At 38.9% G+C, this 18,680-nt stretch overlaps 1 protein-coding gene across 5 annotated transcripts in view; it reads right to left on the bottom strand.

Annotated features, from left to right (window-relative positions):
* NEK10 (NIMA related kinase 10) overlaps window positions 1-18,680 on the bottom strand; it is a 514,569-nt gene that overhangs the window by 41,019 nt on the left and 454,870 nt on the right. For 3 of the 5 annotated variants that reach the window (XM_033930152.1, XM_033930154.1, XM_033930156.1), the window contains one exon: window positions 14,788-14,888. In XM_033930152.1, the coding sequence (XP_033786043.1) occupies window positions 14,788-14,888 (101 nt within the window). Of the gene's footprint in view, window positions 1-14,787; window positions 14,901-18,680 lie in introns of all 5 variants that reach the window. The other 2 variants (XM_033930153.1, XM_033930155.1) reach the window with 1 other exon arrangement.

The following is an 18,680-nucleotide window of genomic DNA, read 5'->3' as shown; positions in this document are numbered from 1 at the left end:
CACTTGATGAAAGTTTTAAAATGAATAAAGAATTTAAAAAAAAGAAAACTGACGTTTTATTTGTTTCTTAATGTATGCTGAAAATGAAATAATTTGTCCTCTCATGGTTGCACTAAAAGCATCCCATAAGATTTCCATTGAGATTTCTTCTGTGCTATTAATTTGAAAGTAATCATTAATTTTTAATTGAAATTCTTCACAGAATTTTGGATCCACAAGCAATGTATTATCAGATCTCCATATTGGTCTACTACCATCTTGATCAATTAATTTGAATTCAACCCACACCTCACCATGATCAGACAAAATAATTGGATCTATGGAGGCTTGTGTTGTCTGTTGTATTAGTTGATCTGAAATGAAAATATAATCTATTCTTGAAAAAGATTTGTGAACAAGGGAATAAAAAGAAAATTTCCTCTCACTAAAATGAAGTATTTGCCATATATCTTTCAAATTACAAGATTGTACAAAATTATCTAGTCCTAATGATTTCATAATTTTACTAGATTTTTTATCCATTGAAGGATCTATAACAGCATTAAAATCCCTCACCACTACTAAATTAGAAGCAGCTAGTAGCAGTATTAATTGTTGTAGAATTTTAAAGAACTCAATTTGGTTCGAATTGGGGGCATATACATTAAACAGCGCCATAGTAGTATTGCCCATGCTCATATTTTCATGTAACCATCTCCCTAATGGATCAGAAGCTATCATTTTAAACATTGCAGTACATTTTTTATTCACCAGAATGGCTACTCCCGCCTTTTTACCTACAGCAGGGGCAAAAAAAACAATGCTTTACCCAATTGCCCTCTAATTTTTTAGATTCTACAGCAGACAAGTGTATCTCTTGGATATAACAGATATCCGCATTCTGTTGTTTTAAGTATAATAATGTTTTTTTTCTTTTAATCGTATGAAAAAAATTTTAAATCCATTATATTATTTAATCACAATACTTGTATATAACCAGAAATTCACAATATATTGAATAATTAATATGTAATCATTTCCCCCAATCTTAAAACTAAGACTAAACCCCCCCTCCTCCAAATTCCCTCCCTCCAACATCCCATCCCACCCCTACCCAACCCTCCTAAATTAAAAGTGAAAACTTGGAAATGCACATATAAAATCAGGTGACAAAAACTCCTTTCAGGTTAAATCTATAAACATCATTAATTAATTATAATAAGCTACCCAATATTATAGTGTGAATCACATATTGTATAAAATCTATTTAATTTCTAATTCCCTCTTTTGAACTATACTAATGAAGGTTTATTACTAAAAAATCCATATTTGACTTATTATATAAATCTTTGCATATACTAAACTTAAAATCATAATACCACTACAAGCCTTATTACCTTTTTCCATTTCATAAAACTTTATAAAATCAGATTTTCCATAAATTAATAGGAATATTTTTACTACTCTATATATCAACAGTACTAATTGAATACTAATTAAGTATTTCTTAATCATTGAAATACCCACAATCCAATATATTTAGCTAATCCATCAACCTAAGAACGTGTTTATTTCATAGACCTGGAAAAAAAATCACAGTTATAATAATGATACCCAACACTCCTTTCATCAACTCTTTCTATTTCCAAGTCTGCTCATATATCTCTTAAGTAGAAAATACTCTTCTTTTAGCATTTCAAACTTCTTTCACAAACTTTAGTTCCGTCTGATCCTGAGCATTTTCATTTTCTATCAGATATATTTCCACATGCTTCTCGTCCCCTATCCAAGTTATTTTTCTAAAGTCCAGTTTACAAATTCTGTCTCAGGTTTATATTTCCTTTTCCTATTGACAAATTCCAACTCCTGCTGTTCATAGATTTCTGTATTAACTTATACAATTCGAATCACTCGCATGCATATACACAAAGTTAGTTTTTTGTTATTGTTATGTTCCTTGCTCTGTATTGCAACAGTTTTTGCTAGAATAATTTTCAGCTAGAAAAAGTGACTTAGTGACTTTTTTTTCTCCTTTCTCTTCTTTTAATTTGATTATTTGACTTCCCTGCCAGCTGCAGGTGTCTGCTACTGGTGTCCATTCTGTCGGCTGTTGGTATCTTCTCTGTCAGCTGCTTGTGTCCTCTCTGTCGGTCGCTGGTGTCCTCTGTGTCCATTGCTGGTGTCCACTGTGTCCGTTGCTGGTGTCCACTGTGTCGGCTGCTGTTATCCGTCCGCCGGCAGCGGCGCTCTCCCCGCCTTCCGGCGGTGCCCTCTGTGCCGGATGCTGCCGTCTTCCGTGTCAGCCACTACCGTCCTCCCTGTCAGCCGCCCATGTTCTCACGTCAGCTGACAGCAGGACTATTATTGATACTTTGCTCTTTGATGTTATTATTTTTTTCTTTTTTTTTCCCTTTTTCCTTTCTTCTTTTTTTAAACTTTCCTCCGCAATGACAGACGAAACCAGCAAATTCTATCTTTTAGATTTTGGATCTATACGTACAATATTGGCTGGCCCCTGTCAGAGATGGAATCTCGGATTTTTAATGTACCTTGGTGTGACACAACGCAGCTTTTCTTTCGATCTTACATTCCTTTATCTCTCATTCCTTGCTCTATGATTTCCTATCAGCAAGCATATTCTCTTCCATTGAATTCCTGAAGCAATTCCAGTCTCACGTCAGTGCAACAAATCTAGAATCCCAGCTGACCGACACATCAGAACATTCAAGATCTCTAAACTCCACTGAAACTGCAGCTTGTGGAATGTTGCAATCATGGAATCTTATTTCCTCCTTCCAAATATCTTTACCAGTATTTCAAATCACTTCAAAAACAAACTGTAACTTCCCAAAGAGGAAAGCCCCTATCTCATAAATCCGATATAAACCTTCCAAATAAACTGTAATAGAATGTGAACAAAATGAAGAAAAGAATAAAAAATCCCAACTTTCAAAGTAATTCAAACCTATTGCATTTGAACGCAAATCATGTAATCATCGTTTATGTAGTCATGGGTTGATCACAGTGCTCCAAAAATTCCTGTAATTTCAATGGATCCTTGAAATTTAAAGTTTTATTTGCATAAGTGACCCGCATGATTGCCGGGTACATCAAACCATATCTGGCACCAATCGACCTTAGCTGTGGGTGTAGCTCAAGTAACTTTTCCTTTTATAAGCCATTGCCTTTGCAAAGTCCGGTACTATGTGAATTTTTGAATCCTGGCATCTAGGTTCTTATTCTTTTTTGCCAGCTTAATAATTTCTATAACATATTGGTAATGGAGCAGCTTGAAAAATTAAAGGACGCGGACCCCTTTGATTATCTTTCCTTTTTGTCGGGATCTTGTGAGCCCTTTCTAGCTCCAGTGGGAATTTAGTTTTAAGCGGAAGAATTTTAGGCAAAAATTGTTCATGAAAGGCTATAGGGCCATTTTTTTCTACCCCTTCTGGCACCCCAATAATTCTTAAATTATTCCTTCTTTCTCTATTTGAACAGTCTTCAAGATCTCTCTTTAACATTTCTATTTCTTTACGATCCATTTTGTATTGTATCATTTCTGTTTCTGCCTGTTCAACTCATTTTTCTAATTGATCAACTTAAAAATCAACCATCTGCATTCTATTATTAAGACTTGCAATCTCTTCTTTGACTTCTTGAATATTTTTTGCGTTTTGTAATTTGTGAAGCTCCTTAAAAATATCTTTTTTTTCAAATTCTTCCATTGGCAATGGAACCTTTGACGGGGTTGCCGGCTCCATTTTTGTTCTTTTATTACTTCCTAAGCTCACTCCCGCTGAATCAGTTTTTGTCAGCTTACCTGATGCCATTTTGCCTTCAGTTCTTCCCTTTTTGAGATGATTTGCGATATTATTTTGTAGCTTATTTAACCACAATTAGCCTTTTACCACGGAGCAGATCATTCACTCGACTATATCATTACGTCCCCAAGCCATGCCCCTCCTTTTTTTTTCTTTTACTCATTTCTTTGTACCAAATTTCCAAACAATTTTTCACAATTTCATCATTGTACATTTGGTGTTTCTCAAATAGCACTTGCTATATAGAACACTACTAACACTGACAGGAGTGCAAAAACTTATTAAACCAGTTTAGGTTTTACTACTACCAACCTTTTTCAATATACTCTTCACTAATGTGGAGATGTAAAAACTTTATCCAGCTTGAAATCACAAAAAAAACACTTATCTTAGTTGTGGTGCTCGCTGGATACACACTCCGCTGTGTTAATGTAGCTTATGTTTCTCAAATGTTACTGATGAGTCCTGTTTCACTTGATTGGCTTCTTCAAAGTAAGGAGGAATTCCTAAAATGAATAGAGCAGTTAAAATTCTGTTGCTTCTAATTCTTGACTCAAAAAAGTAATATAATCAACTTACAGCTCATTTTTTAGTAATGTCTTGCAAACTGCCGGCACCAACTTAAAATTGCACCTCCTAAATCTAGAACACCAGTGCATGCACACTGATGGTGTTGACGTCATCCCTTGTAATATCCCCTTTATTTAGTTCTTATTATATTATACAAGTAAAAGGAAAGATTCATTGTTAATTGTTCTGTTGATGTTCTTAACCCTTCTCTACTGTTAATTACACCTTTCTTGATTGCAAGCACATTCATCTTTGACATCTTTGGCATCAGTGTTCCAATGTGCCGTAACCAGCGCTCAAATGTATGTACATAAAGCGTGCTCCTATAAACTAGGCTGTGTTAACATTAATGCTCTATCTTTTTTATGCTGGAAGATCTTGTTCATAAAATAATATGTATGTCACACGGAGGGGCATAACAATAATAAAAAATCTAAGTCCGTTTTGGGCCTAGGATACTAGTCGCCCAAAATTGGTAGCGTCTAAAGTCCATTCTCGAAAAATACATCCAAAATCATTTTTTAAAAAATCATCTAACTATCCATGCAGCCGTTTACTGCCAAGTCATCTATCTATATACCACATTCTTGTCCCAAAAAATCATCCAAGTTCCAAAAGCCCAGAACAAGACCTGGACATGGGAGGGGCCAGTAAAGTGATGGACTAGACACCTTGATATGGCAACAGGGTAGTGGGGCACCTTACAGGGCAGTGCTGTGGATTTGACAAAAAGGGTGCCACATAAACATCTCACCACAACTCCCCTGCAGGTCATGGTGAGACCCCCCAAAACCACTATACCAACCTGTCTACAACCCCAATAGCCCTTATGGCTGCAGGTGCCACCTATATAGCAGGACAGTAGTGTTTGGGGGAGTTTTGGTGGGCTCATATTTTCCACCATGAATGCAGTGGTTAAAGTGGCTTATGGGCCTAGGTACTCCTTTCTATGGATCACTAGCCCATCCCCCAGCCTACTTAAGCCACCTCTGTGCAGCTCTACTAGGCTTTCCTATACCAAGTGCATTGATCACTAGGGGAGTTTGTGGGGGTCTGTACTTTGTCTCTGCAGTGGTTCTCTGGTCACTTATACCTGTTTTTAGATAGCCTAAGTCACAACTTATAAGTTCCATCTAAGCAGTCTCATTAAACTTTAGATTATCCCTGTAGGATGAATAAGGCCCTCTTTTCCTAAGGTGCGCTAACCGATTAGCATGCGCTAATTCAATTAGCACGCGCTTAACGCTTATGCATGCATGTTAGTCTATAGATGCGTTAGCGTTTAGCACATGCTAATTTGATTAGCGTGCGCTAATCAATTAGCGCACCTTAGGAAAAGAGGGGGGTAAGTCTAGGTCAGCCCACATCCCACCCTAACCATGCCTCCCTAAACACCCCTTTCAGCTCTGGGTGCACAGCGGCATTCAGAGGCCTAAAGAGTCTCTGGATACATCTGAAATCCCATTTTGATTATCAGCACTTGGATGACCTTCTAAGTCATCCAAGTGCCAATTTGGGCAGGTTTTAGATGTATTTCTATTTTGATTATGTACCTCTTAGCGTTTATTTCTTAAACTTGTCAGCATTGGTACACTTTGCTTTTATGTTGATTTCATTGGTCACATTCATAGTGTTAATAAAGAAGCGATATCTCCCTTATATTTAGAAAATTTTCTTGAACACCTTCTCTGTTTTAATCAAAACACCTTGTGTCGTATAGATCTTCGTACGCTACAGAAGAGCAAAGTATATTATATGACTATAGATGTGGTTTGTTCAGCGTGGGATTTCAGAATGGAGACCACATCTTATTCCTATAGATTTTTGGGTCAAGTTAGTATGGATAGCTTTGAAAGATAATTTTTTCTTGTTTGAAAAGAAATTGTATTTACAAATTTCAGGTGTAGCCATGGGAGCTACGTTTGCTCCCTCAGTTACAAACCTTTATATGACAAAATTTGAGCAAGATTGGATACATTGTTCTCCTTTTAGTCAATACATTTACATCTGGCTTCAATACATTGATGATATTTTTATGTTGTGGAAAGGGACCAGAAAAGATTTGCAAGCCTACAACCAATGGATTAATTCCTGTGATGAACATTTGAAATTCTCTAAAGCTTGTTCATATATGAACATCAGTTTTTTAGATGTCTCTATAACACAAAGAAATGGTTCCTTCGATATGTGTGTATATTCTAAAACAACTGATAGAACCATTTTAAGGTTTGATAGTTGTCACCCCAGAAGACTATCTCAAATGTTAAGAATAAGAAGAAATTATTCTTCTATGGAAGTGTTTAAAAAACAAGCGAAAGAACTTCTAATAAAATTATCACAAAGAGGTTACCCAGATAAAGTTTTGAAAAACACATAGATGAGCTAAATGTCTGAATAGAGCTCTTTTGATAAACAACAGACAATGTAGCAAAAAATTCAGAAAACGAAACAGAGATTTGCATTATGTGCTATTCATCAAATAATCAATGTATCATGAATATTCAGAAAAACAAAGGGGATATCCTTAGACTTCATCCAGCTTTTGATAAGAAGGGTTTATGTATAGCATTTTCTAGATATAAAAAAAATCTTAAAGAAATTCTGCGTCCATCAATTTTACATCATGATAATAGAATTCCCAACAAAGAGGAAGGTCACTATAGGTATGGACATTGTCAAATTTGTTCCATCAGCCTACAATGTAAGGATATTATTAATCCCACATTTGGTAAAAAAATATGATTTGGTTCATTTTACCACATGTAAGACTCCTTTTGTTATTTATGGAATTAAATGTCCTTGTGAAAAGTTGTATATAGGCATGACAAGAGACCGAAGAACTAGAATGAGAGAACATAAATAGAATTTGAGGCCTTACAAGCAATACACCTTTAGTGCAACATTGTTAAAAAAAAAAAAAAATCGTCATAAGTTTTCAGAATTGAAATATTGGGTTATTGACATGGAGGTGACAGAAAAAACAGATTGCAAAGGAAAGAAATGAAGTAGATACAACTTCTTAATACTATGGATCCTTTTGGGTTAAATAACAAATTGAATTGGTCAGTTTTTCTATAACAGGACTTTTAATTTTTTTGAAAGAAGGTTTTACGTCAACTTACAGAACACAACACTATCAAACAATGCTCTTCCTTAGCGTACGGAGATCTATATAACACAAAGTGTTTTGATTTTAAAAAAGAGAAGGTAGAGTTCAAGAAAATGTTCTAAATATTAGGGAGACCTCACTTCTTTATTAACACTATGAATGTGACTAGTAAAATAGACTTAAAAAGTGAAGTGTACCAATGCTGACAAGTTTAAGAAATAAACATTAAGTGACATACATATCATTTTATGAACAAGATCTTCCAGCATAAAAAAGTTATAGCATTAATGTTAACACAACATAGTTTATAGGAGCGTGCTTTGTGTATGTACATTTTGAGAGCTGGTTATGGCACATTGGAACACTGATGCCAAAGAAGCACATCAAAGATGAACAAGCTTCCAATCAAGTAAGATGTAATTAACAGTAGAGAAGGGTTAAGAACATCAACAGACCAATTGCCAAGAAAACGTTCCACATTGAATCTTTCCTTTTGGTTGTTTAATATATTAAGAGCTAAATAAAGGGGATATTACAATGGGTGACATCAACTACCAGTATGAATGAGCTGGATTCTAGATTTAAAGAGGTGTCATTTTAAGTTGGTGCTAGAAGTTTGCAAGATGTTGCTAAAAAAACAAGCTGTAAGTTGATTATATTACTTTTTAAAGTCAAGAGTTATAAGCAACAGATCATTTAACTGCTCTGTTGATTTTAGGAATTCGCAATTACCTTGAAGAAGCCCATCAGGCGAAACAGGACCCGTCTGTAACATTTGGAAAACATAAGCTACAACACTGACCGAGTTAACATAACGGAGTGTGTATCCAGCGAGCACCACGACTAAGATAAGTGTTTTTTGGGAACTCAGGCTGGATAATTAAGTTTTTACATCTCCATGTTTGTGAAGAGTATATTTGAAAAAAACTTGTTGTAGTAAAACCTAAGCTGGCTGAATAAGTTTTTGCACTCCTCTCAGTGTTAGTAGCATTCTATATATCAAGTGCTGTTTGAGAAATGTCAAATTTACAATTATGAAATATTGAAAAATTGTTTGGAAATTTGGTACAATGAAACAAGTAAAAGAAAAAAAAGTACAAATTAATTAAACTAAAGCAATTAAAAGAGTGACAGTTTTTTGATCAATGAAAGAGAACTTGATCTAATTACAACTGAAAGACTCCAATATAGTCTAAGGTTTGGATCTCTGAGGTCTTTTCCTTCACTTATATTCATACCTACACTTAAAATATCTTTACATTTTTATCATGTTGTAGGAATATGCATTCTCATTTAAATATTCCCATGGGCATTCTCAGTTTGTAATTTTAAAACTCTTTATGCAAGTACTTATTGACTAAATAGCAGAGAAAAATAGTGAAACGTCCAAGGATAAGAACTGTAGATGCTAGACAAACAAAGAAAGGAATCTGGAAAACTTAGACCATATTTGGATCTGATTAGGGAAACTAAAAAAAAAAGGGTAAAACAAAAAGGGCCGGATTTTGTAATCGAAACCCAAGTCAGTGGCTGTCTTAAAAGTGGCCAAAGATCATCTGTCAATCATTCCAAGATGCTGGTTACAGAAGTATCCAAGATAGATGGCTGAAATGTAGGACCGGAAAACCCAGGCCTACATTTCAGCCGCTTATCTTTGCCGCTAGACCGCAGCAGCCGAGAGCGGAAGGGAGATTTCCCCCCCCCCCTTTCAGCTGAGCAACAAGGACTCCCCAAAGCTGCAGTGCTGTAATTGGTGCCAAGTTTGGGCACTGGTTACAGAATCGCAGCTTTGGGAAGTCTATGCCTCTCAGCTGATGGAGGAGGGGGCAATTCCCCTGCAGCAGGGAACCCCCCAAACCCCACTGCAAGTCAACTAGCCGGAGAAATTCCCACTCCCTCCTGACAACCCTCCCCCCCAACATCCCCGGCAGGAGGGTTGCCCAATCCCTCCTGTTGACACCTCCCCCAGGACATCCCCAGCAGGAGGTATTGGGCATCCCTCCTGCCACCAACCCACCAAACACCCTCATCATTGTCAAAAAATGTGTCCATATGATAGAAAACTGGACCTCAAACTAAATAAGAACAAAAACAAGTTCCGTTGGCTAGGACCCTTAACTGACCCACACTACGCTCCAAGGATTACAGTAGATGACACAAACTTTCCATTAGAACTACAATCCTGAATATTAGAAATAGAAATTGATAACCATCTAAGAACATAAGAACATAAGAAATGCCTCTGCTGGGTCAGACCCGAGGTCCATCGTGCCCAGCAGTCCGCTCACGCGGCGGCCCAACAGGTCCAGGACCTGTGCAGTAATCTTCTATCTATACCCCTCTATCCCCATTTCCAATAGGAATTTGTCCAATCCTTTCTTGAACCCCAGTACCGTACTCTGCCTTATAACGTCCTCTGGAAGCGCATTCCAGGTGTCCACCACACGTTGGGTAAAGAAGAACTTCCTAGCATTTGTTTTGAATCTGTCCCCTTTCAACTTTTCCGAATGCCCTCTTGTTCTCTTATTTTTCGAAAGTTCGAAGAATCTGTCCCTCTCTACTCTCTCTATGCCCTTCATGATCTTGTAAGTCTCTATCATATCCCCTCTAAGTCTCCTCTTCTCCAGGGAAAAGAGACCCAGCTTCTCCAATCTCTCAGAATATGACAGGTTTTCCATACCTATTATCAGACGTGTTGCTCTCCTTTGAACCCTCTCGACTAACGCCATATCCTTCTTAAGATACGGCGACCAATATTGGATGCAGTACTCCAAATGCGGGCGCACCATCGCCCGATACAACGGCAGGATAACTTCTTTCGTTCTGGCTGTAATACCCTTTTTGATTATACCAAGCATTCTATTCGCTCTCTTAGCGGCCGCTGCACACTGTGCCGACGGCTTCATTGTCATATCCACCATTACCCCCAAGTCCCTTTCCTGGGTACTCTTATTCAATAACATCCCTCCCATTGTATAGTTGTACCTCGAGTTTCTGCTCCCCACATGTAATACTTTACATTTTTCAATGTTGAACTTCATCTGCCATTTCGCCGCCCATTCTTCTAATTTGTTCAAGTCCCTTTGCAACTTTTCATCTATCCATGAAAAGCCACATACAGTCAATAATGAAACAATCTTTTCTTGTGATGAGAAAGTTAAGATCTATCAGAAAATACTTCAAAACAGAGACTTTCCAAAATTTAGTGCAATCTGTAATCCTACCTCAACTAGACTACTGTAATGTAATACTAGTTCTTTGCTCTAAAATTTGCTATCATGTCTACAACTAGTTCAAAATGCAACATTAAGGCTCATATACGGACTATGGAAAACAGAACACCTACAGCCTTACTATATGAAACTACATTGGCTGTCCATATTTGAAGGATCAATTTTAAATTAGGCAACACTACCTTTAAAATCCTGAAATGGAATGCACCTCAACTACCTAACAGAGTTGGCCATCCTACTCCAGAGAGCCTCCAACAGATATTTCATCAGAAATCTTTTCCACTTAAAATTCCCAGCATGCAACAATATAAAGTCTACCAGGCAAATTACCTTATCCATCCAATATCAATTAGCAAAATGCTAGAACCAACTACCATGTACACTATGATCTTATGACCACTATCTCAAGTTCAAAAAACTTTTAAAAGCATTTCTGCACCAAGACAGGGGAGCCAACTGTGAAGTAACTGAAATGGTAATTGTAAAAACACATTTCTAAACTATCTAATGCAACTCCAGGGACATAATGATGAGCCAACAATGACCTACTTGAACTTGTAACCCTGTATTTGTAACTATGATCTAACTGTATTAATAACTGAACAGATCTACCTGTACTAGCAACTCTATTGAATGTCCATTTCAAACTGTCCATTGTAACATATCCAACCTCTTGTAATGTAATCCAACCTTCAACTGAATAGGTAAAGGCGGAACAGAAAACCTGATTAACAAAGCATAACCTCTGTCAGTGCTATCCAGAGATACACTAAGGGGCCATAAATACATAAGTATTATCATATTGGGATCCTGTTTCCAACAAAGGCCAATTCAGGCCACAAGTACCTGGCAAGATTCCAAAAAAGTGAAATAAATTTTACGAATGCTGCTTATCCTAGGAATAAGGAGTGGATTTTCTCATCTATTAATTTCCTATACTCCCTCCATTCAGCTGACTCTAACCAATTAGTTATACCCTCTTTCAGAAAAATTAGCTACGACCATGTTTGTACATGTATTTTTAATGCCATGGCCCTTACCCTTTGGAATGCATTTTTCTCAGCACTTCAATTGGAAGCATCACATATTAGATTCAAAAATAAGATTTTTCTCTTTGAAGATGCATCCAGACTGAGTAATCTGTGCCTCACCCTATGCTACTTTTCCTCTCTTAAGATATAGTTCCTTTCTAAATCTTTTTTATTTTAATTTGTAAAGTACTTTGATAGGCTCATTGAGAGTATATATCAAAACTAATAAAAACTTGAAACCTGAAGTCCACCTTAATGATAGTGTATAGATTTTTTTTTTTTTTTGTAGGAACGTATCCAAAGTGTTTTTACACACTGCTACGTTAACCATTTTTATCACATTCTCTGGTAACGAATTCCAAAGTTTAATAACATATAGTGTGATGAAATACTTTCTACAATTTGTTTTAACTTTATCACTTTGTAGCTTCATTGCATACCTCCTAGTTCTTGTACAGGTTCAAGATCCTTTAACTGAAATTCTAAAAACCGAAAAGCTTCAAAAGCCAATTTTTTTTTTTTATAGCATTGTTGTATTTTCAATTTGTATATAAAAAGCTTACTTTTAGCATCAGAAGTGAAACCTGGCCCCTAAGTCACTTTAAAGACTTCACTCTATGCTGAAAGCAGTTCAGTTTTATGTACCTCTGAGGTGTTTGCAGAGGCCACAGTGATTCATATTCGTTATCTACTGTGGCTCTGTAAGGCTTCATAATTTGGTTATCATGCAGTTTATATACAATAAACCCTTAAACGAGGGGGTCCAGAAAAGTCCTCAGCCCAAACCTAGGAGAATGTCATGGATATGGTTCAATCAATGATCTGAAACAATGTCAAAACACAGAGTTTTGGTTCTGCAAATTGGCACTTAATGAAATAAGATAACACTCTTTTCAGCTATAGTGACAAAATAATGCTCAGAATTTAGGAATTTTGCATTTATTTATAGTCTAAAGAGAAAAAGAAAAAAAGCAGTTTAAAAAAAACTTTTGCAATATGAATTATAGATTTTTAGATTAGCCCACAGAGTGTTTTAAAATGATGTGAGTGGGTAATATTTGCCAAGCACGTTGGTACATTTGGTGGTGTTGAACCCTGGTGAACTCAGATAAAACCTTCCACATGAGTTCCCACTTACTGACATAACTCTCTGTTTATAATTTCCAACCAAACATTTGGTACAAGGAGCTCAGTTAGCCTGAAAATCCTTCAGGTGTCTGGAGAATAGAGAACAGGTCTGGTTTTTGGAGTTTCAAGTCATTTTGACCCCTCTCATTAAAGTAAGGCTCTTATTTCTAGCATGAAGAGCTGATAACATGCTATGCAGGATAAGATCATAACATTCTGAAACAATCTCTTTCCATAAGACTTCAGAGTCTCCCTCCCAGGAGCACAAAGGAGTGACTATTGAAACTCTTGACTTGAACACTATGGAATGGTGAGGAAGCTGCTGCTTCTGAAATCTGGGTACCATCCGTACAAAAAGTCAACCTTCGTATTAATTGGAGATATAGAGAGGAAGGTCTTCCACATTCTCATTTGTACATCCTTTAGAATTCTGTGAATAAGCACTGTTGGAACTTCCTTAAGGGGCTGAGGAACTGGAGAATATCCAATACTATTGCCCTTGTTTCTTCATCCATCTCTAACTGATATGGGATGTTCTGCTCCATCTCCTGTAGAAAATTAATGAAGGAAAAGTCCTCTGGTGAAGATTTGCACCTCTCATGTGATGGGGAAGGACCCAAAGGGATACCAGTGGACCTCTCCTCCCAGCTTTCTGGTTCCTCAACAGAATCCCAGGAGCACTATGAATAGAAGTCAGTCAATGAAGTCTGAGTTTCTGCCTGTCTTGCAATACTGACTGTATGGTCAGGCCTCCTAAAGCAACTGAGGATTCCTGGTGCATTGGTGAAGTTTCTTCTTTTGAAGGACTGGAAATGGACATCTGGGCCTTGGTATCAAGGTGTCTCTGAAACATAGGTATCGAGTATCAGATAGTTTTCCTCTGCTCTTAAAATATTGATGATGTCAAAGCTACAGCACCATGTTGAACAAAGAAATGCTCTATCCTTTCCACAAACCTCTACATCAGCTACTCCTTGAAGGCAGAAACTGAAGGCATAAGCATTTCGCTTGGTCACATCTTCCTGAGTCACCTAAGGTGTACTGAAAGCAGGATCTCAAGGTTATGGAAGCTGTCGCACCCTCTATAATGGCAGTCCTCCTACTGAGGGCACTTCAAGGACACTGGCAACCTCAGTACCATCTGTATTACATCTTGATGGAGAGCAATGATGAGATATTTCAGCCTCCACCTGTTATCTTTCATCGAACTCCCTCAGCATTGATGATGAAGTTGAATCATTCCTTTTCTGCAAATAGGAATCAGATGATCACTGCTCCTGGTGGGCTCTACCAATACTCAAGGTTAAAGATCACCAAGCCACTCATGTGGAGTTATATTTCTGATGCTGTTGAGCCTTTTGCTTTTCTTTGGTTTAGCAAAAATCTCTCCCTTGGGAAATTTGTGAACAGAGAATATAGTGAGAGGGATCATGGTTGAGTCCTACAATGCAGGCACCATGAAGAAGTGTTCATTATGGATGTGGTCCTGTTGTAGCAGAAACAATATTTGAAACCACAGATAGTCTTTTGGGACATATAATCTGAAGAATTAGCAGCAGCAAATTCAAATAACATTGTGAAAATTAAAAAAAAAAGACCACACAACAGACTGAACAATAAATAGTATTTAAAAATAAGCTTTAAGTGCTAAGGAGACTATGACAAAAAAAGGGACCAAAGGCTCCACAAAAATGTTTAGACTGAGAAAGTCCCACCCATGTGACAGCAGCAGATAGAAACAGGTCCATAAGTGCAGTGAGCCTACTCAGAGGCTATTAAGGAGTTAACATCATCCATAGTCCTGCTTGTCCTCAGAGAATATAAAAATCTCTAAGTGACATTAATAATGATCATGGCTAATGCACTCAGAAGACACAGTTTGTGATCTTTGAAAAGTATATGAATTGAGCACTTACCTGGGTGATGTAAATAATTTTGTACAGCTGAATTAGAATTTGCTGAATAGGATCACTGATCTGTCGTACCTTCTTTGGTGATACAGCAATTCCTGCAGATGCTACAGATAATGCTATAATCAGAAGGAGCATCCATTTTAATAGGTCTAAATACATATTACTAGCACAACATACATGCAATTAAAACTAGATTAAAAATATACTAACATCAAGAAAAAGGTAAAGGAATATATTAACTCTAAAAGTGATTAGAATTTTTTTTTCTCCAAAAATTGTTTTTCAATTGTGTGAGCTAAGTTTGATTTAAGCAGGAAAGTTAAAGTGATAATTTGACTCTTCCCATAGCACATTATGTGGAGATCCATTCTAATCAGCATGATGAAACTGAAGTGACCTCCAATTTTGATAGTATTTCTACTACAGGATCTGCCATCCTACAGCCTGTTCAAAAATACAAGTGGAAACGCACACGAATGTAGTTGTATGTGTGATGGGAGCATCCAATTTACAATGCAAAATGAATGGAGGATAAGCAGATACTTGTATATGTTGTAAAGCAGCGTTTCTCAACACATGGTACATATATCCTTGGAGGTACGCGGATCGCTTGTTGGGGGTACACGGCATTGCCGCCACAGAGAATATTCTCTACCCACCTATCCGAAGACACACTGCCACTGCTAGGATCCCTCCTTGCTGCCTGCCCCACCCACTGAAGCCATTGCCGGGGATCCCTGATCCCTGCCCACCACCCCCTCTCCTCCCTCCCTCCTGAAGTCAACCCACAGGGCTTCCCTCCAATGTCAGAGCTGACATCAGAGGAAAGCCTTCCGGATAAGTGGGGGAGGGGGGGAGAGAGGTTCCCAGTTACCTCCTTGCTGCACTCGCTCCTTCTGCCTTCAGTGGCTTGTTGGGGGGATGCGCAGCCATCAGTGGTTCACACATATAGCTGACCTGGAAACCTTCTCTCTGATGTCAGATCTGACACTGGAGGAAAGGCTTGTGGGTCAGCCACTTGCAGCGTGTAAATCAATGCCAGCTACGTGTCCTCCCAACAAGCTGCTGAAGGCAGAAGGAGTGAGTGTGGCTCGAACAAATAAGCGGGCACCATCTTTCTGGAACAAAAGTGAGAAAGGAAGGGGTGGAGATAGAAGCGTTGGAGGGGCACGATTCTGGGACAACAGCTAGAAGGGAGGGGGCACTAGCTTGGGACACAGGATGGAGGGAATAGAAATGGAAAATTGTTGGGCATGTTTGAGTGAGAGGGAAAGAGATGGTGGCACATGGGGTAAAGGAAGAAAGAGGAAAATTGGGCATCGAGAGAGAGCTAGAGATGTATGGGGAAGAGAAGGATGAGAGGGAGAAATGTTGGATATTGTGGTGGAGAGGGAAGGGGATGCAAGGGGGAGGAATATTGGACATAATGATGGAGAGAGAGATGTGGCATGGTGTTGGAGAGGGGTGATAGAAGGGCTGGTGGGCAGTGGTGAAAAATGCTGCACATGATCTGGGGGGATATGAGAGGGAGAAATGTTGGACTCATGGAGGGACAGAGAGAGAGATGATGGTTGGGGAAGGGAATGAAGTCCGGAGGAGAGGAAGCGTGCAGGAGGCAGAAAGTAAAAAAATATTGGATGCACAGTCAGAAGGAAGTGCAACCAGAGACTCACAAAATCACCAGCCAACAAAGGTAGGAAAAATTATTTTATTTTCAATTTAGTGATCAAAATGTGTCCGTTTTGAGAATTTATAACGACTGTCTATATTTTGAGCTATATTTTTCTGTATATTTTTAAGTCATCTGCCGCCTTGACTTCTTTGAACCCCCCCCCCCCCACACACACACAAATATAAATGATAATTAACATTTTCTCTGGATACAGTGTACAGTAGTTTTCGCTCCATAAGATACACTTTTTTTCCCCAAAAAAAGTGGGTGGAAATAAGGGTGCGTCTTATGGAACAAATGCCACCCCCCCTCCTGTTCCTTTTTGTAATCCAGCGCTTCCACTGGCAGCCTTCTACACTCCCAAAGTGCTGAGCACGGAGGAGGACCACCCCCCATTCTGATTGGTTGCTCGGTGGTTAACGGAACAGTGATTGAGCCAGATCGCAATCTTTTCATTCGGAACAGCCCCTGTCTTGGCAACCAGCTCCACCAGCCCGCCCATTGGAAAAGCCATTTCCACCTCAAGCTCCTCAGCCTCGGACGCCTGCCACAAGACCCGGCTCTTCACCCAGGCCTTTCTTTTCACGATGGCCCCTGCCATCCGGTCTTCGTCCGCTGCCTTCCCTGCGCATGCATGACTGACCCTGATGCTCTTGGGAGACAATGCTGGCTCTAAGGCATTGACGAGTGACGTCAGTTACTGAGTGAGACACGGGAGGAAGTGGTGCGTGGCCACCCTGGGATTTCGCCTAGCTGCTCAGAGGGGAACAGCTGGATGACAAGGGTGGTGGGCATGCTACAGAAAAGCGCACGGGCTGCTGAACTGCAACTCCCCCGAGCCTGCTCCTTCCTTCCGTGCTGGATAGAAGAGAAGGGGAAAGACGCTGGAGGCCTGGGACAGAGTCATACTGAACTATGAGGGAGTTGAGGGGTGGGAAGCAACTGTGCAATATACAAATCCCGGGGGGGGGGGGAAGGGGAGGGACATGGATACATAAGAGATAGTGGGCATGGAAGAAGAAAGGATAGAGACAGAGGAGCAATGCTGATCACAGAGGGAGAGGGAAGGACAGGAAGAAAGACAATAAAATGCAATGCAGGACAGGAGAAGACATACACACAGAAGGAAAATGCTGAATATGAGAGGGCAGATATAGAAACAGGAGGAAGGAAAGGAATAGGATATAAGTTTCAAGTTTATCTAAAATTTGATTAATCGCCTAATCATATATTCAAGGCGATGCACAATTCTAAAAACAATTTATGACAGTATACAGGGAAACAAAAATTCATATGGCAAATACAGAAAGGAGATGTTTGTTACATAGGACAGATAAGGCTGCAGGAGAAAGATGGTGGACATGGAGAGAGAAGAAATGTGAGATGGACAGAAATTACTAAAAAGACAAGAAAAAATGACTCTTTGGCAGCTGCTTTCATGGAGTATCTGTTGTGTTTATTTATGGTCATTCACCCTAAATCAGTTGTTATATAGTAATCACATAGCCCACAATATCTGGCTGAATGTGTATCTCCCTACATTGCGCTCCAGAAGCTGGCTATACCATCGAGAAGAGTTAAGGCTGCAAACTGGGGGGTGGGGGTAGGGTTACCAGACATGTCATGGCATCCAGACAGCTTTTCAAAACCCGGCACTCAGTCCAGGTTTTGAAAAGGTTCCAGTTAGGAGCAATGTCGATACAGCGCTGGACCTGCTACTAGGCCTGCCTGCCCTGTGCCTTGTCCCTGCCTGCCCTGTGCCCTGTCCAGGCCTATCACTAGACCTCCAGAGGGGGGACAGGGAGAATTTGGTTCAGAGTGTTTTTTTTCTTGTTTTCCTCCTCTAAATCAGGTGCGTGTGTGTTGTTTTTAATTTTGTGGTTACCATTATTTATTAATAAGATTATATTGTGTGTATATGAAAAATGGATGGAAGAAATTGCATTACAATTAATGCTATTATTAGGGGGGTGGGATCATGGGCAAAGCCTGGACAGATCTGGGGCAAAGTTTGGGCAGAGGTACTCGGTTGATATTTGTTAAGACTTAGGGGATACTTGGCTTGAAGAAGTTGAGAAACACTGTTGTAAAGTATAAGTGGGTCGGCACAAACACAGTCTATTCATATAAGTGTCAGCGCCTACACATGTATGTTAGCTATTTTGCCAAAACAAATATGCACATACTACTCATATGTCCCAGAGGTATCAATAAACAATGGAAT

This window comes from Geotrypetes seraphini, chromosome 2 (genome assembly GCF_902459505.1).
Source record: "Geotrypetes seraphini chromosome 2, aGeoSer1.1, whole genome shotgun sequence".
Classification (NCBI taxonomy): Eukaryota; Metazoa; Chordata; class Amphibia; order Gymnophiona; family Dermophiidae; genus Geotrypetes; species Geotrypetes seraphini.
Note: the sequence above shows the minus strand (reverse complement) of the source record. Positions and strands in the feature narration are given on the sequence as shown.